This window comes from Bos indicus, chromosome 18 (assembly GCF_029378745.1).
Source record: "Bos indicus isolate NIAB-ARS_2022 breed Sahiwal x Tharparkar chromosome 18, NIAB-ARS_B.indTharparkar_mat_pri_1.0, whole genome shotgun sequence".
NCBI lineage: Eukaryota > Metazoa > Chordata > Mammalia > Artiodactyla > Bovidae > Bos > Bos indicus.
This window is the reverse complement of record NC_091777.1, coordinates 13,862,644-13,879,210: the sequence shown is the minus strand read 5'-3', so window position 1 is coordinate 13,879,210 and position 16,567 is coordinate 13,862,644. Positions and strand designations below refer to the sequence as shown.

Sequence of the window (16,567 nt, the reverse complement as noted above, 5' to 3'; positions counted from 1 at the left end):
AAACAAACATATCTTAGTGAAACGGCGGGATAATAGAGAGGAAGGTAAAATAAAAAGCGGTTAGAGAAAAAGAAAATTATTTTCCAGAAGGATCTTTAGAACATCTCCAAATATCTGGAAACAAACTAACACTTCTAAGCAACCCAAGGGCCAAGGAAGAAATCAAAAAGGGAATTAGGAAGTATCTCGAGCAGAATGAAAATCAAAGCACAAATATTAAATTTTGTAGGATGCAGCTGACAGAATTAAAGGGAAATGAAGAGCTCTCAAATCAATGAATTGAATTACAAATAAATAACAAAGAGATCTCCAAATGTTTAGAAATTAAACACTTTAATCCCAGAAAGGAGAAAATTGTGCTATCACCCATGATGAAGCAAAGAGTCTGTATTTACCCTTTCCCCTCAAATGTCTAGAAAACCAGACAAAACATATGAAACAAAGGTTTTGAAGTCACTCCTTCCCTTCCCTTCCCTCTTCCCCTTCTCCCCTATCCCCTCCTTCTGTTCTTATTCCCAGCTTAATTTCACAAAGCATTTGAGGAATGCCATCAGGCTTGTCTCATTAGAACAAAATCTCCTCGAAGCTGGTGGCTGGGTCTTCTGTTTTGTATCTCATGTGTCCTGGTACAACGTCGCCAAGTTGTAGTATATTGGATGTTGTTAAATGAAATGGATGTTGTTAAATGAAATGATCGTCTGTTAGTCCACAACCATTGTGACCACTGGGTGTTGTTAAATGAAATGATCGTCTGTTAGTCCACAACCATTGTGACCCCACTTGGCAGCACACAGAATCTCTTAAATTTGTATTTTGCTTTGTATTTCTCTAAGCTTTTGAAAAACTTTTATTTCATTGGATTCTCTCAGGAGTTCTGTGCAGTAGGTGGACAGGTTTAATATGATCACTTTCCAGGTGGTTAAGTACAGAGATCCACTTCATCTGTAACACGCTTGGAATATCTCTCCTGTTATACTGATTGTTCCTGGTAAGGATGATTAGAAGTTAGACGCCTTGTTAATCTTTTTTTCTCTTCTGGATTTCAACTTGAAGACAGCAGAGGGCGCCTGACTACATGAAAGGTACGCTCTAAATGTTAATGATAGGTTAGATTTAAGATTATTCATTAAAGTTTCAAAAATGTGAATTTCACTAAAATAGGACTCTGTACTTCATCTTTCTACTATTTTTGGATTCTGATCTCATTTTAAATGTTCTCTTCTCCTTCTTTTTTGGTAATGAGAGTTTCAATCTCACGTAAATCACCATGACACTATTAATTCCAAGAACCTTCCAATTTAGCTTCAAGATTCTTTCAGATAATTGAAGTATTGAATCCTGCATCTACCAGATCCTTCCAAATCTTCAGTAGGGAATAGGATCCCCCTTTGGTAGCTCTGAAGAGGCGACAACTATAATGTGTTGCAAACAGACATGCTGTGACTGAAGGGCCATCTTGCTTCAAGTGCATTGCCTCCAGATTACCCAATTCTCAGAAAAGAATACAAGGATTAGGTATGTTCTTAGCCATATTGCACTAGAGGGAATGTAACAATTTCTGAGAGGCAGTATTGAGGCTTTGACCCCTTGTTGCTCACCGTTGAGGGTAATTATGTCTGCAGGCTCAGGGGCCAGGTTCCTGTGAAATTCTGCATTCCCTTCTGACTGACTGCTAGCTGGTTCTTTTCTCTGGCATCTGGAATGTCCTCCCATTCTCCTACCATCAGTGCTGGGGACAGCAGCAGCCTGAATCCTAGTCTACCCCCGCCCTCATAGTTCCCCAATTATATTTTCCTTCCTGAAGACTAGGTTTATGGACAAAGCTTGGAGCTGGCTGAAAAAGCACTCCTCCCTGGCTGCTCACTGATTAATAAATTGATTGGATCTAAGTTGATTTTGCTACCCATCAGGATTCTTGGATTCTTTGGCAACCCACTCCAGTATTCTTGCCTGGAGAATCTCACGAACATCAGAGGTTGGTGGGCTACAGTCCATGGGATTGCAGAGTTGGACACAACTGAAATGACTTAGCACAGCACTCATAATCAACAGAAATTGATGAGGCCAGAGAAGAAATTCAGCAAGGCTTTATTGGGACTTCTGCTGCAGCAGGAGGGAGCGAAACCAAGTAGCAGGTTCCCTTGCTTGCTCCCAGATCGGGGATGGGGCAGGTGAGCTGGTCCCTTATACAGGTGAGGGTAGGGTTGGTCCAGAGGTGGGGGTGGGGGTGGTGGTGGCTTGCTCACTCCCTTAGTGGTGCTGTGTGCAAGGATCATGTACAGTAACCATGCTTTTGTTTCTGACTTCTCAGAAGTGGCAGTTGGGGTTTTTGTCTTTTTGTATCTTGTTCATAATTTGCCCCAACTGTGCATGTATGCGTGCAGTTGTTTTTAATCCTTTATAGTTTCTTTGCATTTTGTTTATGGAGGAGGCATTTGTCCAGGTGCAAGCACTGAGGAAAGGGTCCCAGGTCCCAGCCTGTCTCAATTTCTTTAAGGCTGAGTCTTGTGGTGTTTCACTCACAAAGCAGGAAAGATTATTTCCTCGTTTATGCTTTCCCTTTGCTGTGTGTTTGCTTGTCCTTGTCCTTAATTTGTTCTATTTCCTGATTCTGAGCATGAAATTATGCCTTCTAAGCAATGAGAGGCATTTTCACTCTGCTCTGTCCAAACCTTAGCAGTCCACGTACTATACGTATTTTTTCGCATTTATTACGTTTAGTCAAAAGCTAGCGGGCAGTTTCGGTTTTCCAGACTTGGAAACTGACTGCTCTTGGAGCGGGGTCATTAGCCCTGCGCCATGATGGAGAGAGCAAGTCCCCTCACACAGTATACTTGAGGACAGTCACCTAGAAGGCGGGTGGGCAGGGCTGTTTTTCTTGCCGAGCACAGTATCCTCAGCCCCTAACAGTATCTAGTGCGTTTTACACCTTCGCTCGGGGTCTGCGAATCCTTTAAGAGCATGACCGTCTCTCCAGGGCAGGAAGCCACAGCAACCATTTAATTTGCTCAAGGGTTCGTGCTACCGAGTAAGCCAACTAAGCCACTGTGCACGGGGCTCAGCACTGTTGAACAAACACGGCGGAGCGACAGGCGCCGCGTCCCCGGCACAGCTGAAGGGGGAAGAGGAAGGGGCGCGGCCTCGCTGCTTCTAGGCGGACACCACCCCGAGCCCGAAGGCCCAGGCCGGTTTGTATAAACGGACCATGAAGGACTACGGAAGCAGCCATCCCCAGGAACAGGCCCCACCATTCGCCCGGAAACGCGCGAGAGGCGAACCGGAAGTGACGCACTCTCTACGCGCCCCCAGCATGTATTTCCTGCGCGCCGCGCGCGGCGCGCCGCTAGAGTCTCACAGGCGGTTCAGAAGCCTCCTTGGATCCGGCGCGATGGGCAAAAAGGGCAAGAAAGAGAAGAAGGGCCGCGGGGCGGAGAAGACGGCCGCTAAGATGGAGAAGAAAGTGTCCAAGCGCTCGCGGAAGGAGGAGGTGTGCGGGCCCGGGGGGCGGGCAGGCTTCTTTCGTCCGGGGTCGCGGGCGTATCCGGGCCCCCCCTTGAGGGGCGCTGGCGGCGGCCGGGCTGATCCGGGGCACCTCTGCGAGCCTCAATCCTCCGCTTTAAACGGGGCACGTGACCCTCAGGGCAGCCCTGAGCAGTGAGCATCGATGGAGGGAGTGGGACTGTGGGAAGTTCCGTAACTGTTGATGGTGACCAGGGATATTTCTCTGTGTCTGTCCCTGTTTCCCTCTGTCTCTCCCTTCCTCTCCCTCCCTCCTTCCTCTCCTACCCTCTTTATCTTTTCACGTCTTTAGCAGGGTCTGCAGATGACTCAGTACTAAACTTAGAGGCGAGCGCTCTGTTCCTAATTGACTATTGCTCAGGGACTCCCTAACCCAGGACAGTTTATAATGGTTAATGAGTGTTTGCTGCCTCCAGGCTTTGTGCTCCCTCGGCTTTCTCACAGCCAGTTGAGTTAGGTAGCTTTGGCGTCTCCACCTGACAGTCAGGAAATCAGAAGCTAACAGGTTACGCAGGTCAGCTGTGAGGTGGCCGGGAGCTGAAATTTGACCAGACATCTCACATCCAGAGCTATTGACCACATACCCTGTCCCTTTTCTTCGTAAGGCATTCATGTGTCTGTTTCGTCATCTATCAAATAATGAGGTTGGGCTCTTTCTCTCTCCATCTCCCGTCATTTTTCAGTTGGGGTTGGGGTGGGTGACTACGTTGGAGGTCTTTAGGGACAACTTAGAGTTCCGCTCAGCACAGAACTCATGTCTCAGATACCTGGTGACATCTGCACACAGGTGGCGGTCACACAGATTGATTCCTTCCCTTCTGCACGGTCCTGCTGAAGCCCCATTTCTTCACCCTGTCTGGGCGACCTGCATCTCCTGGGCTCTGCCTCCTCAGCAGCTCACTCCCCAAGGGCTTGCAGGGAAGGTTTTTAAAGACAGGGTGACAGAGGGGGCTGTCGCAGTATCAGCTCATGGACATTCTTCTGTTTGGTTGATAGTGAAGTAGTTGGGAATCAACGTCATCAACCTTCTGATTTCAGCTGGTCTGGAGTCTCCATCCTTGTGGGCAGCATGCAGTTAACTTCTTCCACTTGGTAGGGTTTTCAGTATCTGCAAAACAGCTCAATGGACATGGCTCAGAATGTCCATGGCTTAAAGTCAGAAAAGTCCTGACTTTAAGGCTAAGTTACTTTTATTTTGTCTTTCTTGACTTTTTTCTGCAATTTCCCACTCTTCTGATTAAATTTATTCTTTGGAACTTGAGAAGGCCTGGGAGGCTAAAGTTTTTCTACAGACAAGAGTCAGGCGGGGGACATGGCGGGGGTGTGCGGTGGGGTGGGATGGGGTTGTTCTGTCCTGGGAAGACCCCAAAGACCCCAAAGTCTTGGTTAGAAGACGGCACGGCCTGTGCTTCTAACAAAGGGGGCGACCAGACCTGCTCCCAACCACAGACATCATGGTCGCTCCTGTTCTCGAGTGACAGGGTGTTCAGTGCTTCCTGCTAACCTCGCCCAGCGTGTGTCAGTGCCATGACTGATACTCGCCCCATGACTGATACAGCAGCTCTCCCTGCAGGCCTGCTTGTCGCAACCATGCCTTCCTCCCACCTTGATCCCGTCTTCCCTTCTGCCTTAAGGAAGGTAATGACACTGGACTGGAACCTCTGAGTTCGTCAAGGTTCCACTAGTCCCTTGTTCACCTGTCCCTTCCTGGAAAGAGCCAGTGGTTCAGTAACTTGTCTTTAGTACCTAAAGGAGCATGTTTTGCACTTGGGACTTGGAGTCAGCAGGTCAGCTGTTACACAGAAGTAATAGGATGACAGGTGTTTCTGTGGACTCTTGTGAGGGTGCAAATTGGTAGAGTCAGTTGGGTCTTAAATTGTCAGTACATACAAAAATGGCAGATACAACATAGCAGTTGCACACATAAAGATTTAGCTTGGAAAAATTACCCCCAGCTCTGCAAAGACAGGTCCTCCAACAGCCATGGTAGTATTGCTTGTAGAGTTTTGGAGTTGAATCAGATGTTCAGCAGCAGTGGAATGGGTGGAGAAGCTGTGTGGCACTGCCACCATGACAGCGAACAGACTCAGGGCATCAGGCTGCTCTTTCAGCAGGGTAAAGCAAAGAAGCAAGTTGCAAGGGAATATTCAGTGTGATGACATTTACATGGAATTGGAAAACTTGAAACAGTAATGTACAGAGCTTAGAGATACGTTAACAGGTAGTGAAAGCATATAGAAAGATGCCTGAGAGTCAGGAGCCCTCAGTTCCAGACAGCGGCTGCTTCCGGGAGGTGAAGGGGGTACCATGGGGAGGGGGGTTGCAGGTGGCTGTTCAAGCCCAGGGCAAGTGATGTTCTGCTGAAAGAAGCCAAGAGGGAGCCTGGGCAGCTGGAGAGTGAGGAGGTAGGGTGAGACATGAGGTGGGCGAGGGAGGAAGAATGGCCTGGAAGTATTTGTAGGTGCAGGAAGGACGCCTCTCCGACTTTCAGGCCCTGCAGAGTGTGGAAGCTGGGCAAGAGCTGGCATGAGGTGAAGTGGGGAGAAACGATGGGGGACAGATGCCAGGTGTCAGCATGAGCCAGGTGCTAGGATGAGCATTGACAGGCAGGTGGGAGACTTTGCTGTGACAGACGGGTCAGCATCCCTGTGGGCTGGGGGACACTAGTGTAAATTCAGGGACTGAGGGTGGGAAGTCTGAGTTCCAGCACTGCCCAGCCGTGTGCAGAAATAGGCACCTTAACCTCTAAATCTGTAGTTGTAACAGTGGAGATGTTCTTACACGGGTTGGCTGCAGCTGGTAGTTGACGACCCCCCCGCAGTGTGCAGGCACATGTCAGTAAGCAGACTGACATGTCTGGGTCACTTGGAACTTCATTTTGTTATGTTGGTAGAAGGTGGAAACTAGATAAATGAACTTAGAAATGTCAGACCCTGCTCTGCGGACAACAAAGCAGGCTGGTGTGGTGGCCCGGGCTTCGGTTTCTGGCGGTGATTGAAGGTGTTGGCGTGAAATTGGGTGGGCTTGTCTGAGAAGAAGGCCTTTGGTGGGTGTGGGGAGTGAGGGTTTGGACTGAGATGACGCATGTGCCGTGTGCCGGAGCTCAGGTGCTGAGTGTTTGTCCTGTGTCAGCTTCTGTGACTTTTAAGTGGAAGGAACAGTTCTAATTCCTGTCAGGTCAGGGGGTCTGAGGAGAGCTGACCCAGGCATTTGGCCATGTGTAACTGCTTGTCTGTCTGCAGGAGGACCTGGAAGCCCTCATAGCCCACTTCCAGACTCTCGATGCCAGAAAGACTCAGGTCGTGGAGACACCCTGCTCGCCACCTTCCCCACGGTAAGCAAGCTACAGGGTAGCTTCTGACAGTTTTCTGGTAGAAATTGGAAAGCTGCTTGAAACAGGCACCATGTTTTCATAAGTAACCGGGCACTTGGGCATTTCCATCATTAGAACCCACTAGATCAGCTCCTACTAGACAAGGCGCTTTTTTCACCTCTGCCTCTGACGGGTGGGAGGGAGGCAGTTCAGCTCTGTTGTTGCATGGAAACACGGAGAGGAGGTCCGCCAGCCCTGCTGCTCATCAGGGAGGTTATGCGGGTTTGAAACCCCACCTGGTGACAACCTGTGTTGAGGGTTTTTTTGTAGACAGTGTTGTGTTAGTTTCTGCCATACAACAAAGAGCCTCAGTTGTGCATGCATACATAAATGTTGTTGTTGTTTAGTTGCTAAGTCATGTCCAACCCTTTGTGACCCCATGGACTGTAGCCTGCCAGGCTCCTCTGTCCATGGGATTTCCCAGGCAAGAGTACTGGAGTGGGTTGCCATTTCCTTCTCCATGTGTCTGAGGTTTTTAAAGGCTCCTCAGAGGTACAAAAGTTAAAAAATCAAGATGCTTTTCACTGTGCTCATTCATAGCGCTTTTATGTTCTCACGTGGAAAGTGTGACCATTAAACATAAAACTGTAAGCCATTTTAGATGGGTTTGTAGTTTATGTGAGGAGCTCCAGTGTCTGTTTTTAGGGTTTCAGACCCGGTGGAAGGAGGAGGAAGGAGCAGGCTGTGGTTTTTTCCTTGGCTCCTTATCCCTTCGTTCTTGCCTCCTCAGCAAATGCCAGCAGTTCTCTGGTTTGATGCAGGACCCAGGGCTCCGTCATTCTTATCCCTGCTCCAGGCAGAGCATGGCCAGGACACAGAGCTCCTCGAGCTAGGAGCCCAGGGAGGCCAAGTGACCCTGATGAGGAGATGCATGTCCTTCGGAGAAGGGGAAATGCCTAACTTCCCAAGCATCCAGGGCTGTCTTGTTAAGCTGAGAAATGATTTGCTTCATTTCCTTCAGGCCTGAGTGGAGGCCTTGGCCCAGCACATCACAAAGGGAGGTGGTGGAGTGTCCCCTCCGCCTCAGTGGGGTGCAGGACATGGCCTGAATCCCACGACCTTGCCCCCGGCATGTGGTCGTTGCCTTTCAGGGTCAGGAGCAGTGTGCTTACTTCTGAGCGGACACCAGGGGCTTTCCCTAGGCTCCCAAAGGTTCCTCCTGTCCTTCAGTTCATAAATTCCCCTGGGAGTCAGGGTTTGTTTTCATTTTATTTGTCATGTTATCTTTGGGTCAAGCCTAAGGGTCACATATGGTAGGTGGACATGTTCATCTGAATTGTTGAAGCAGATAAATCCATGAGATCGTGAAGGCTTTACCTGTGCAGGGCCCCTGAGGGAACTCGCTTTGAATGCGGGTTGATTTTTTTGGGGAGGGGGGGATGACGTTTGCCTTAAAGTATGTTGCTCTACAAGTCAGGTGTAATGTTCCAGTATAATTTGAAACCTTGGCAGTGCCCTACGTCACAGGTCACTGGGCAGCCTCCTGAAGGAAAAGGGCAGGTGCTAGAGCTGAGATCTGCTGGGACACAGACCTTTCAGGGGTCACCTCAGTACCGTCTCACTTCCTACCACGCCATCAAATTACAGGAAAAATCCATGAAAATCACCAAGTTTAAGTGTGTGTATCCCCACGTCTTTGCTCAGAGATGATTTAATGGGAGCGTGAGGGCAGGGTGCTCGGTTGTATTGGAGACCAGGGTGCACTATTTTGACTTGAGGGTTTGACTACAGAGTTTCTCAGCCTATAGAATGTCTCTGTGTATAATAAATCCCCAGTTAACAACGACAACAAAAAAAAAAAACAGTTTTCCCTTTCCCTTTGAGAGGCATTGTTTGGCATTGATGTGGTAGAGGACATCTTGGGAACACTGCCCCAGGGGCTTCTGCACAGAGAATGTTTTCCCTCCCCCTGGCCATACCCTTCAGTGCTTCCTGCTGAGATGTCAGGGCTCACTTAAAACTCCTGCAGAGCTGTTGCCTCATCCTCATGTGTGAAAGTAAGCAGAAAGGTGTGTGCATTTTCCACATGGAAGCAGTCTGGGATGTGTATTGAAATGCTTGAATAGTGGACCTCTGAAGACAGTTAGATTGTGATGTAGGAGGACAGAGCTGTGAAGCAGGACGGCTCTGGGGAGAGTGGCACAGGAGTAGGAGCCCCCGACTCCCCCCCGCCTGATGATGTTTCGCCAGATGCTGTGTGAGAGGCGCTGGGCCCTCCTGGGAGGCTAGCCTGGGTGTCAGTGTCCTGAGGGTGAGGCTGCCATTAAGGGCCATGCCTCAGCTTCCGTCCTCAGCCTGGCTCCTCTTTCCCAGAAGTTCAGGACAAGCTGGTCCCCGGTGGTGCAGCCTGTGGAGGGAGGGAGACAGGCCCTCAGTTTGGGCGTCACATGGTTTGATTTTGTGTTGAGCTGCTGCTTGTGTCTCTTGCAGGTTAAATGCCTCCCTCTCCACTCATCCTGAGAAAGATGAATTAATCCTTTTCGGAGGTGAATATTTCAATGGCCAAAAAGTAAAGTATATATTTTATTCTTTCCCTTCAAATTTTCCTGAGTCTCATTTAGAGGAAAATTCTTTTTAGGCACTGATGTCAAATTCCCATTGTTCTTTAACTCCCCGTCACGTGTCCTGCCTCCACACGGCAGGACTGGCCTGGGGTGTGGTCCTTGACAAGCCACCAGGGTCCTTGCGGGCCCTTGAGGGTCACGGCTCTTCCTGCCTGCATGAGGTGGGCCACGCCCTGCTGTCCTTCCTCGTGATAAGTTCCCAGAGGTGTTTGAATAGGCAAAGTGCTGATACATGGTAGAGCAATTGATAACATCATAAAAACTGTAAGTTTTATTTTTGAGCAGACCAGGTAGCCCTGTGTTTCAGAGCTACAGATGAAATAGTTCCAGAGTCCTGAGTTCAGCTTCCCTGCATGGCAGTCCAGAGGTGGTCTTTGTCTTTGTGTCAGCATCCTGGAGGGTCCGGGAACTGGCCTTAGGAAGCACACTGCCCAGGGAGAGCTAGTGATTGAGCTCTACCTTCTGCTTGCCATTGCTTGTGTGGAAGCATCGTTCGTGAAGTTCCTCTTCCTTCCTGCAGACTTTTCTGTATAACGAACTCTACGTCTACAACATCAGGAAGGACAGCTGGACCAAAGTGGAGATCCCCAACCCACCTCCAAGGCGCTGTGCTCACCAGGTACGTGTGTGTGACCGTCGGCCTCCCCTCTTCTCATGTTGGGGTCCTGACGCAGGATTCCGTGACGGACTTTCGAGCTGGCAACCTCCTCACTCTGCTGTCTTCGCCTGGAATGTGTTTTTTCTATTTTTTGGCTGTGCTGGGTCTTCGTTACCACATGGGCTTTTCTCTAGTTGAGAAGAGCGAGGGCTGCTCTCTAGTTGCGGTGGCCTCTCTCATCACAGAGCAGAGTCCCTGGGGCATGCGGCTCAGTAGTTGTGGCGCACGGCCTCAATTGCTCCGCATCATGTGAGGTCTTCCCAGACCAGGAATAGAACCCATGTTCCTTGCATTGGCAGGCGGACTCCCACTGGACCAGCAGAGAAGTTCTCTTGTTCATTCTTATAACTAAGTATTTGAAACAGTGTTGGGGCTCAAAAGGTAGTTTGAAAGAGTGAAACCTCTCCAGTGTCAGCCTCCCAGGGCGTGACTGAAACATTCCTCCACACTGTGGTTCTCCTCCTGATTCAGTGCTCAGAAGTAGCCTCCTGACTTGAAATTGGGTCCACAAGGGGGACCTGCCTGCCTGAACTGCATCGACGTCTCGTGCATAGCAAGGCTTGCAGCCATTTGGACTGGTTCATATTTTGGAAGAGAAGCGTGCACTGCTTTTTGATTTAGAACCTAGATCTTAGTAAGCCTGGGTTTTAATTAGTAAATGGCTCTTGATAAGTTCGAGTCCATTCACCTGAGCCTACTCCAGCTCTGAGAACGTGTGCACCCCGGCCTCCAGGCTAAGCACCGAGTCCTGTCCTGGTCCAGGAGTACTCTAAGTGCCCCCGCCCGATGCCCGGCCAGTTCCCGGGCCCCAGGCATGCAGGCTGAGGGGCTTCTTTGGTGGTGTTTTCTTATCTGTTTCAATTAGTTATTAACTGTCCTTGAAGAACTAGTATCATAAGAGTCTTTGAGATTTTGGTTCAGTCATTTGGGCAGGCTCTGATTCATATGTATATCTTGTGAGTACTTCTTGAGTCTAGGACTTAACTTTATCCCTGTAGGTAAGGTTGGCTTGCTATTTACACTGTGAATTTTCCAACAAATCAGAGCTATGGGAAACAGAAAATTGGGGGTGAAGTCTTTTGCCTAGAGATCATTATAGTTCAAATTCCACTGCATTATATTTTGAGATGTAAAAATTTCCTCATTTTGGACTAGTTTAATGAATGTGGTAACAGAAGCCACGTTCTTTATCTTCTCTTTAATTAATCACGGGTAGAAGGAGTAGAAAGAGAAATCTTATATGTGCACCCATCATTCTGTCATTTCTCTGAGATCCTAGATTTTTGGGGGTGAAGTTTATTTTAGCAGGTAATTTGAAAATTTAATGCCATTTTCTAAAATTAATACAGCTGGTGAGAGAAAGGAAAAGGCCACAAGGCCCCCGAAGGTGTGCCCAGCAGCCTCGTGGACCTCACTCATCAGGTCTGCCTGGTGCTCCCCTCCCGGGACCCTCCCTGGGTAGAATGTTCAGATGCTCCTGTCTGGGTGGACTGAGCAGGACTGTTGAGAGTTGAAGGGCGGGGGAGGAGGGGTTTGGGCGCAGCTGAAGTTCACCTCTTCTTACTCATCTGATGGTTTGTTTTTCCCGAAGCAACAACTCACTTGAAACAAAACACGTTCTTGCAAACAGTAGAACAAACAGTTCCCTATGGTTTAAATAAAGAGTCACCTCTGTTCTCGTCAGCCTTTGTGTGTGCATGAGCAGTGAGTAGTCGGTGTTTACAGAATGCCTACTCCTGGGTGATTGGAATTGTGCCCACAGTGCCCAGGGGAGCTGCAGAAGGCATTTCCTTGCAGCTCAGTCACAGCTCTGTCACGTTCCACCTGAGCAGCAGGGGTGGCTTGCTCACTGGGAACTGGACATCTTTTACACGCGAGGCGTACTTCCAGGGCTGAGATGCACCAACAAAAGGACCCATTTACCATTTTTTATTATGTCTCCTGGGTTGTTTTCTTTGGTCCTGGTGGCCTGGCAAGTTGTTAGGACTCGGCTTTCCCAAAGTGGGTGCATGTGGCTGACATCAGAATCCACTCACAGAGTCTGTGTGTTGTTTTGGACTCCATTGTGCCTTTTTTTTTTTTTTGGCCTTTGGAGGGAGAGTTGTGACCTTAAGGTTTTCTGGACATGACTTTATTCCATTGAAGACAACAACACAGAAACCCAAATGCCTGGGAAGCGTACAGCCTTGTGTGACACGTAGGAAGGTAGACACTGGTGGGGGAAGCCCTGCCTCGGCCTGGGAGCAGAGCTGTCCTGCTTTGGCCACTGGACGGTGTTCGACCTTTGTTAGGTCCAGGGAACAGTGGCCTTCAGTCCGTTCAAACCATTACTTCAAAACAACTGTGAGTATGTATATGTGTGTGTGAACATGTGTTTGTAAAGGAATTTATTGCTTTATTTTCAAATACATAAATTAATCACTCCAAAGTGGGCCAGGGGGCTCAGTGGTAAAAAATCTGCCTGCAGTGCAGGAGACACAAAAGCTGTGGGTTCCTTCCCTCATTGGGAAGATCCCCTGGAGGAGGAGATGGCAACCCACTCCTGTATTCTTGCCTGGAGAATCCCATGGACAGAGGAGCCCGGCAGGCTACAGTCGATGGGGTTGCAAAGAGTTGGACACAACTGAGCGCCTATGTGTGTGTTTTCTTTGTACTGTTCTTCCCAGTTGATGCATTGTTTGTAATTCTATTCCAGGCATTAAATAGCTTCTATAATAAGATATTTCAAAACTACGTTGTATCGCAAAGCGTGAATATACCACCCAAACTTCTTTAAACTCAGAAAAATGTGTTATGTTTGGGCCTAAGCTAATTTTCATGTCTGGTTTGAAGATTTGAAATAGTTCCTTACAATCACTGGGGTTTTAGAGTCACAGGAAGTTGATTTGTCTTCTGATAGGTCAATGCTGAGAGGGTGCACAGAACTGAGTGGAAATGGCGTGGGGGGCCACATCACCCTGCATGTGTCACCGGGACCCTCCAGTTAGTCCAGGGCAGGGGCGGCATGGTGATGGAGCCACAATTCTGCGGCATTAAGCTTAGTTAAGTGACAGGCTGTGCTGCAGTAAAAGCCTGGGGTGCTCCGAGGGTGCCTGGAGGCGGCATCCTGGGAACCACTGTCTGACCGCCCAGTGTGTGCTTGTCCGTGGAGGTTTGCTGGGGCAGGAGGCGTTCACCCAGAATGCTTGGGCGTGCCTCGTGTCCAGCTGCCCCAGCCCACTTCTCCTGTCCCAGCCACACAGTGCCTGCTGCCTTGGACACTGCTTCTGAGCCCCCGGCCAGGAGCTACTCGGCCACTTGGTGTGAAGATGTGCCCAGTGGCCTGCCCTGCTGCCAGAGCCCTGGGACTGGTGACACCAGGGCAGGGTGGTTCTCCGTCTGCCCCCTACAGGCATTCACTGACTAGGTAGCACCCCCACATTTTTGGGGTACTGGCAGAAGTGATTTCTGTGAAGTCTGTCCCCTCACGTGATTCACATAAGAGCAGCCAAGTTGAGTCTCCCCCAGCCATGCCCTCCCTGGGTGGGGGGCCCTCCAGGGAGGGGCTCCATTGCCCACTGGCCTCCAATGACTGTGGCTCTGTCGGCCCAGGCAGTCCTGCATAGTCCCGTGTGACCTGTGAGTCCTGGGCCTTCAGAACCAGAGGGGCACGCCTTTGAGGCTGGGGTGTGGGCTTGGAACCGAGTGACCAGGGAGAGGTCTCCAGTTGGACTGAAAGCTGTCTGGCTGTGCCCTGACCCATCACCATTCTCTCAACAGGCCGTGGTGGTGCCCCAGGGTGGTGGGCAGCTGTGGATCTTTGGTGGGGAGTTTGCCTCTCCTGACGGAGAGCAGTTTTACCACTACAAGGACCTCTGGGTGCTGCATTTGGCCACCAAGACCTGGGAGCAAGTCAGGTAAGGTGCTGGGTGATGAGCCCAACCCCTGGGCCCACGCCTGTCCCCTGCCAGCATTTGGAGCTCACAGCACGTGGCTCTGGGAAAGCACATTGTGCAGGCCTGATGGTGATGGCAGTGGCATGTGGTGGCGTGTCCCGCGGTGGCCTGCCAGGCTGTGTGTGACACGTGCTGCCTTGTGGCCTTCAGCCTTGCCAGGTCTGTGACAGGTGTTCGTTCCAAGGAAGCAGGGAGGCACCGGAGATGTACAGTCACTGCCCTTTGCAGGGCTCCCCGTGGCCACGGACTCCAGCCCCAGCTGAGAGTCCCACTCAAGCTGCGCTCTGCTGCTGTTAGCTCAGTGACGCTTGCAAAGCATTTGAAGCCTCCGTCCTGAGTCAGAAGTTGTTCCTGCTGAGCAGGTCTTTACTTCATTGTTGATTGTAACTGAAGGCGGAGAATTCTGTAAGAAATACTGTGGAGGCTGCTCTATGCTAATACGGAAGTGCAGACACAGCTCAGCCTCTGTTCCAGCCTGGGTAGAGTGGTGTGGCAGGGAAAGTGTCAGGTGCTTTATTTCTTGTCTTTTTGTCTGATGGATTTTTTTCCAAGCCGGCCTTCTGGGCCATGGTCTCTGGTTCTTCGTGAGGAGATGAGCAGAGGGGCAGAGCTGTGCTGAGCTCTAGGAAGAGCTCAGTGGCAGGGCGCAGCTGTGCGACTGACCAGAGCCCTGGTCTCTGCGGGGTGGAAGTCAGGGCATGGAGGCTGTGTCCCTGGCTTCGCCTCTTCCTCTCTTTGCCTCCATTCCCCTTGTTATGGCGCTGGGCTGGAGCCCCCGTGCCGCCCAGCCCAGCGTGGTCCATAAAATGGCTAGGACAGCGTGTCTTGTGTGGCCTCTTTTCTTGCTGTTACAGGGTCTGTGGACACCATGGGTAGGGGGCAGGTGTCTCAGGGAGGGGTCCTCAGTGAGCCACACTCCAGAAGCCACAGGAGAGGGACTGCCTGAGCATGGTAAGTAGGAAGCCTTCTCTAGCAGGGATGACGCCACCAGGATAGTGGGGAGTCATGGCAGCTGTACAGCAGAGAGTGAGCTTGTGTCCAGAATAGAGACTTTCTGTCGAGCGGTCAGCAGCAAGCTCCTGGATGTAAGACAGCAGCCTCGAGGGCTCCCAGAGCAGGTTGGGGCAGTCTGGTGGGGTGGGCGAGGCAAGCAAGGTTATGCTGGCTAGAGCGCTGGCAGCTTCCTGTTGCACGCCTGCCATCCACCCCATTCACCTTTAGGAACAGACCCTAAAGAGATACTGCTTTTCATTTCATACAGGAAAGCATATATGGAAATACAGTATATGCACGAGAAACGAAGATGTGGAGCAACACATGCCTGAGTGTATGTGCACACACACGTGCCTGCAGAGTGGGCCAGAGCGAGCTGCAGGCCACATGTGTGCACACATACACGCACACACAAGTGCATTTGTGTACACACGGTCCAGAAAGGTCTGGATGTTTCCAAGTTTTCTTCTGACTCCTAGATCTTCTGTTTGTACCTGTTCTAGTATCGTGCTCCATTTTAATTGCTATATGGTTTTACAGCCAGGTTTTTCTCATTTACTTAAAATTACTCGGCCATGCACTCATTGTTTTCATAAGAGCTTTAGGATCAATTTTTCAGGTTCTGTCCTTAACCATTCTATTGGGATTTCGATTGGATTGCAGTTTGTAGATTGCACCTAGGGAGAATTAACACCTTTCTAATCCTCAGGGCCCCCCCCTCCCACGCCATACCCCAGGAATGTTTCACATACCTGCTCTTAGGAGTCTTAGGTTTATTTTTTGTCATTCAGTAACCTTTAAACTGGCCCAGAAGTAGACTTTCCAGTCAGAGGGCGTGTGTTCCTAGAGCCTTCTCCTGTGGCACTGTGGGCACAGCTCTGAGCAGCACCCAGGGGTCTTGTCTGGGGTGTTTCTACATGTTTTCAGGCTCCATCCTTGCTTCACAGCAGCAGGCACTACCGCGGGGCGGCTGCCTCGTCTGCACTAAGAGGGGGTGTCCTATAGGACTCAGGAGGTTTGATAACACAAGTTGGTGGTGGAGTGGCTGGGAGACTTGTCAGCCTGTGAGGAGGGCTCAGAGCTGAGCGGACACCTGTGTTGGTGATTCTTGGACTGCGATGCCTGGGGAGCTCTGAATATGCATCTTCTTGCCCTCCTCCCTCCAGACGTCATCTGATCCAGAGCCTCTTTAAAATGGGCTCAGGAATCTGTATTTGACAGCAGCCCCTCCCCACTCCTCAGTGACCCTGATGCAGACGGCCTTGGATCTCAGCTGGAGGCTTCGCCTACCAGCGGGTCTCATGCTTATCTTAGGCACTGTTCACTGATGTGAAAAACGTCTGCTGCCCTGTAAGAAAACTCACGTAAAATGCCTCTTAGATCCTTCACAATGAAAAAGAGTGTGGATATGGCTTCTGTGATTTACTACTTATTGCAAAATGGAAGCACCTCCCCACTTGTGTGGCAGGGACATGAGGGCCTAATTGACGAAGGCCCAGCATAGCTGCAGAGAAGCCGGTGGACT

The 16,567-nt window shown here is 50.1% G+C and overlaps 1 protein-coding gene across 4 annotated transcripts in view; it reads left to right on the top strand.

Moving 5' to 3' along the window:
- Window positions 1–3,320: 3,320 nt before the first annotated feature.
- The window catches only part of KLHDC4 (kelch domain containing 4), a 31,478-nt gene continuing 18,231 nt past the window's right edge, over window positions 3,321–16,567 (top strand). Inside the window, exons 1-5 of one of the 4 annotated variants that reach the window (XM_070770426.1) lie at window positions 3,321–3,487; window positions 6,762–6,853; window positions 9,323–9,401; window positions 9,977–10,075; window positions 13,874–14,010. In XM_070770426.1, coding sequence (XP_070626527.1) covers window positions 3,389–3,487; window positions 6,762–6,853; window positions 9,323–9,401; window positions 9,977–10,075; window positions 13,874–14,010 — 506 coding nt within the window. In that variant the 5' untranslated portion in view covers window positions 3,321–3,388. Of the gene's footprint in view, window positions 3,488–6,761; window positions 6,854–9,322; window positions 9,402–9,976; window positions 10,076–10,129; window positions 12,458–13,873; window positions 14,011–14,070; window positions 15,001–16,567 lie in introns of those variants that run through there. The other 3 variants (XM_019979854.2, XM_070770427.1, XM_070770428.1) reach the window with 3 other exon arrangements.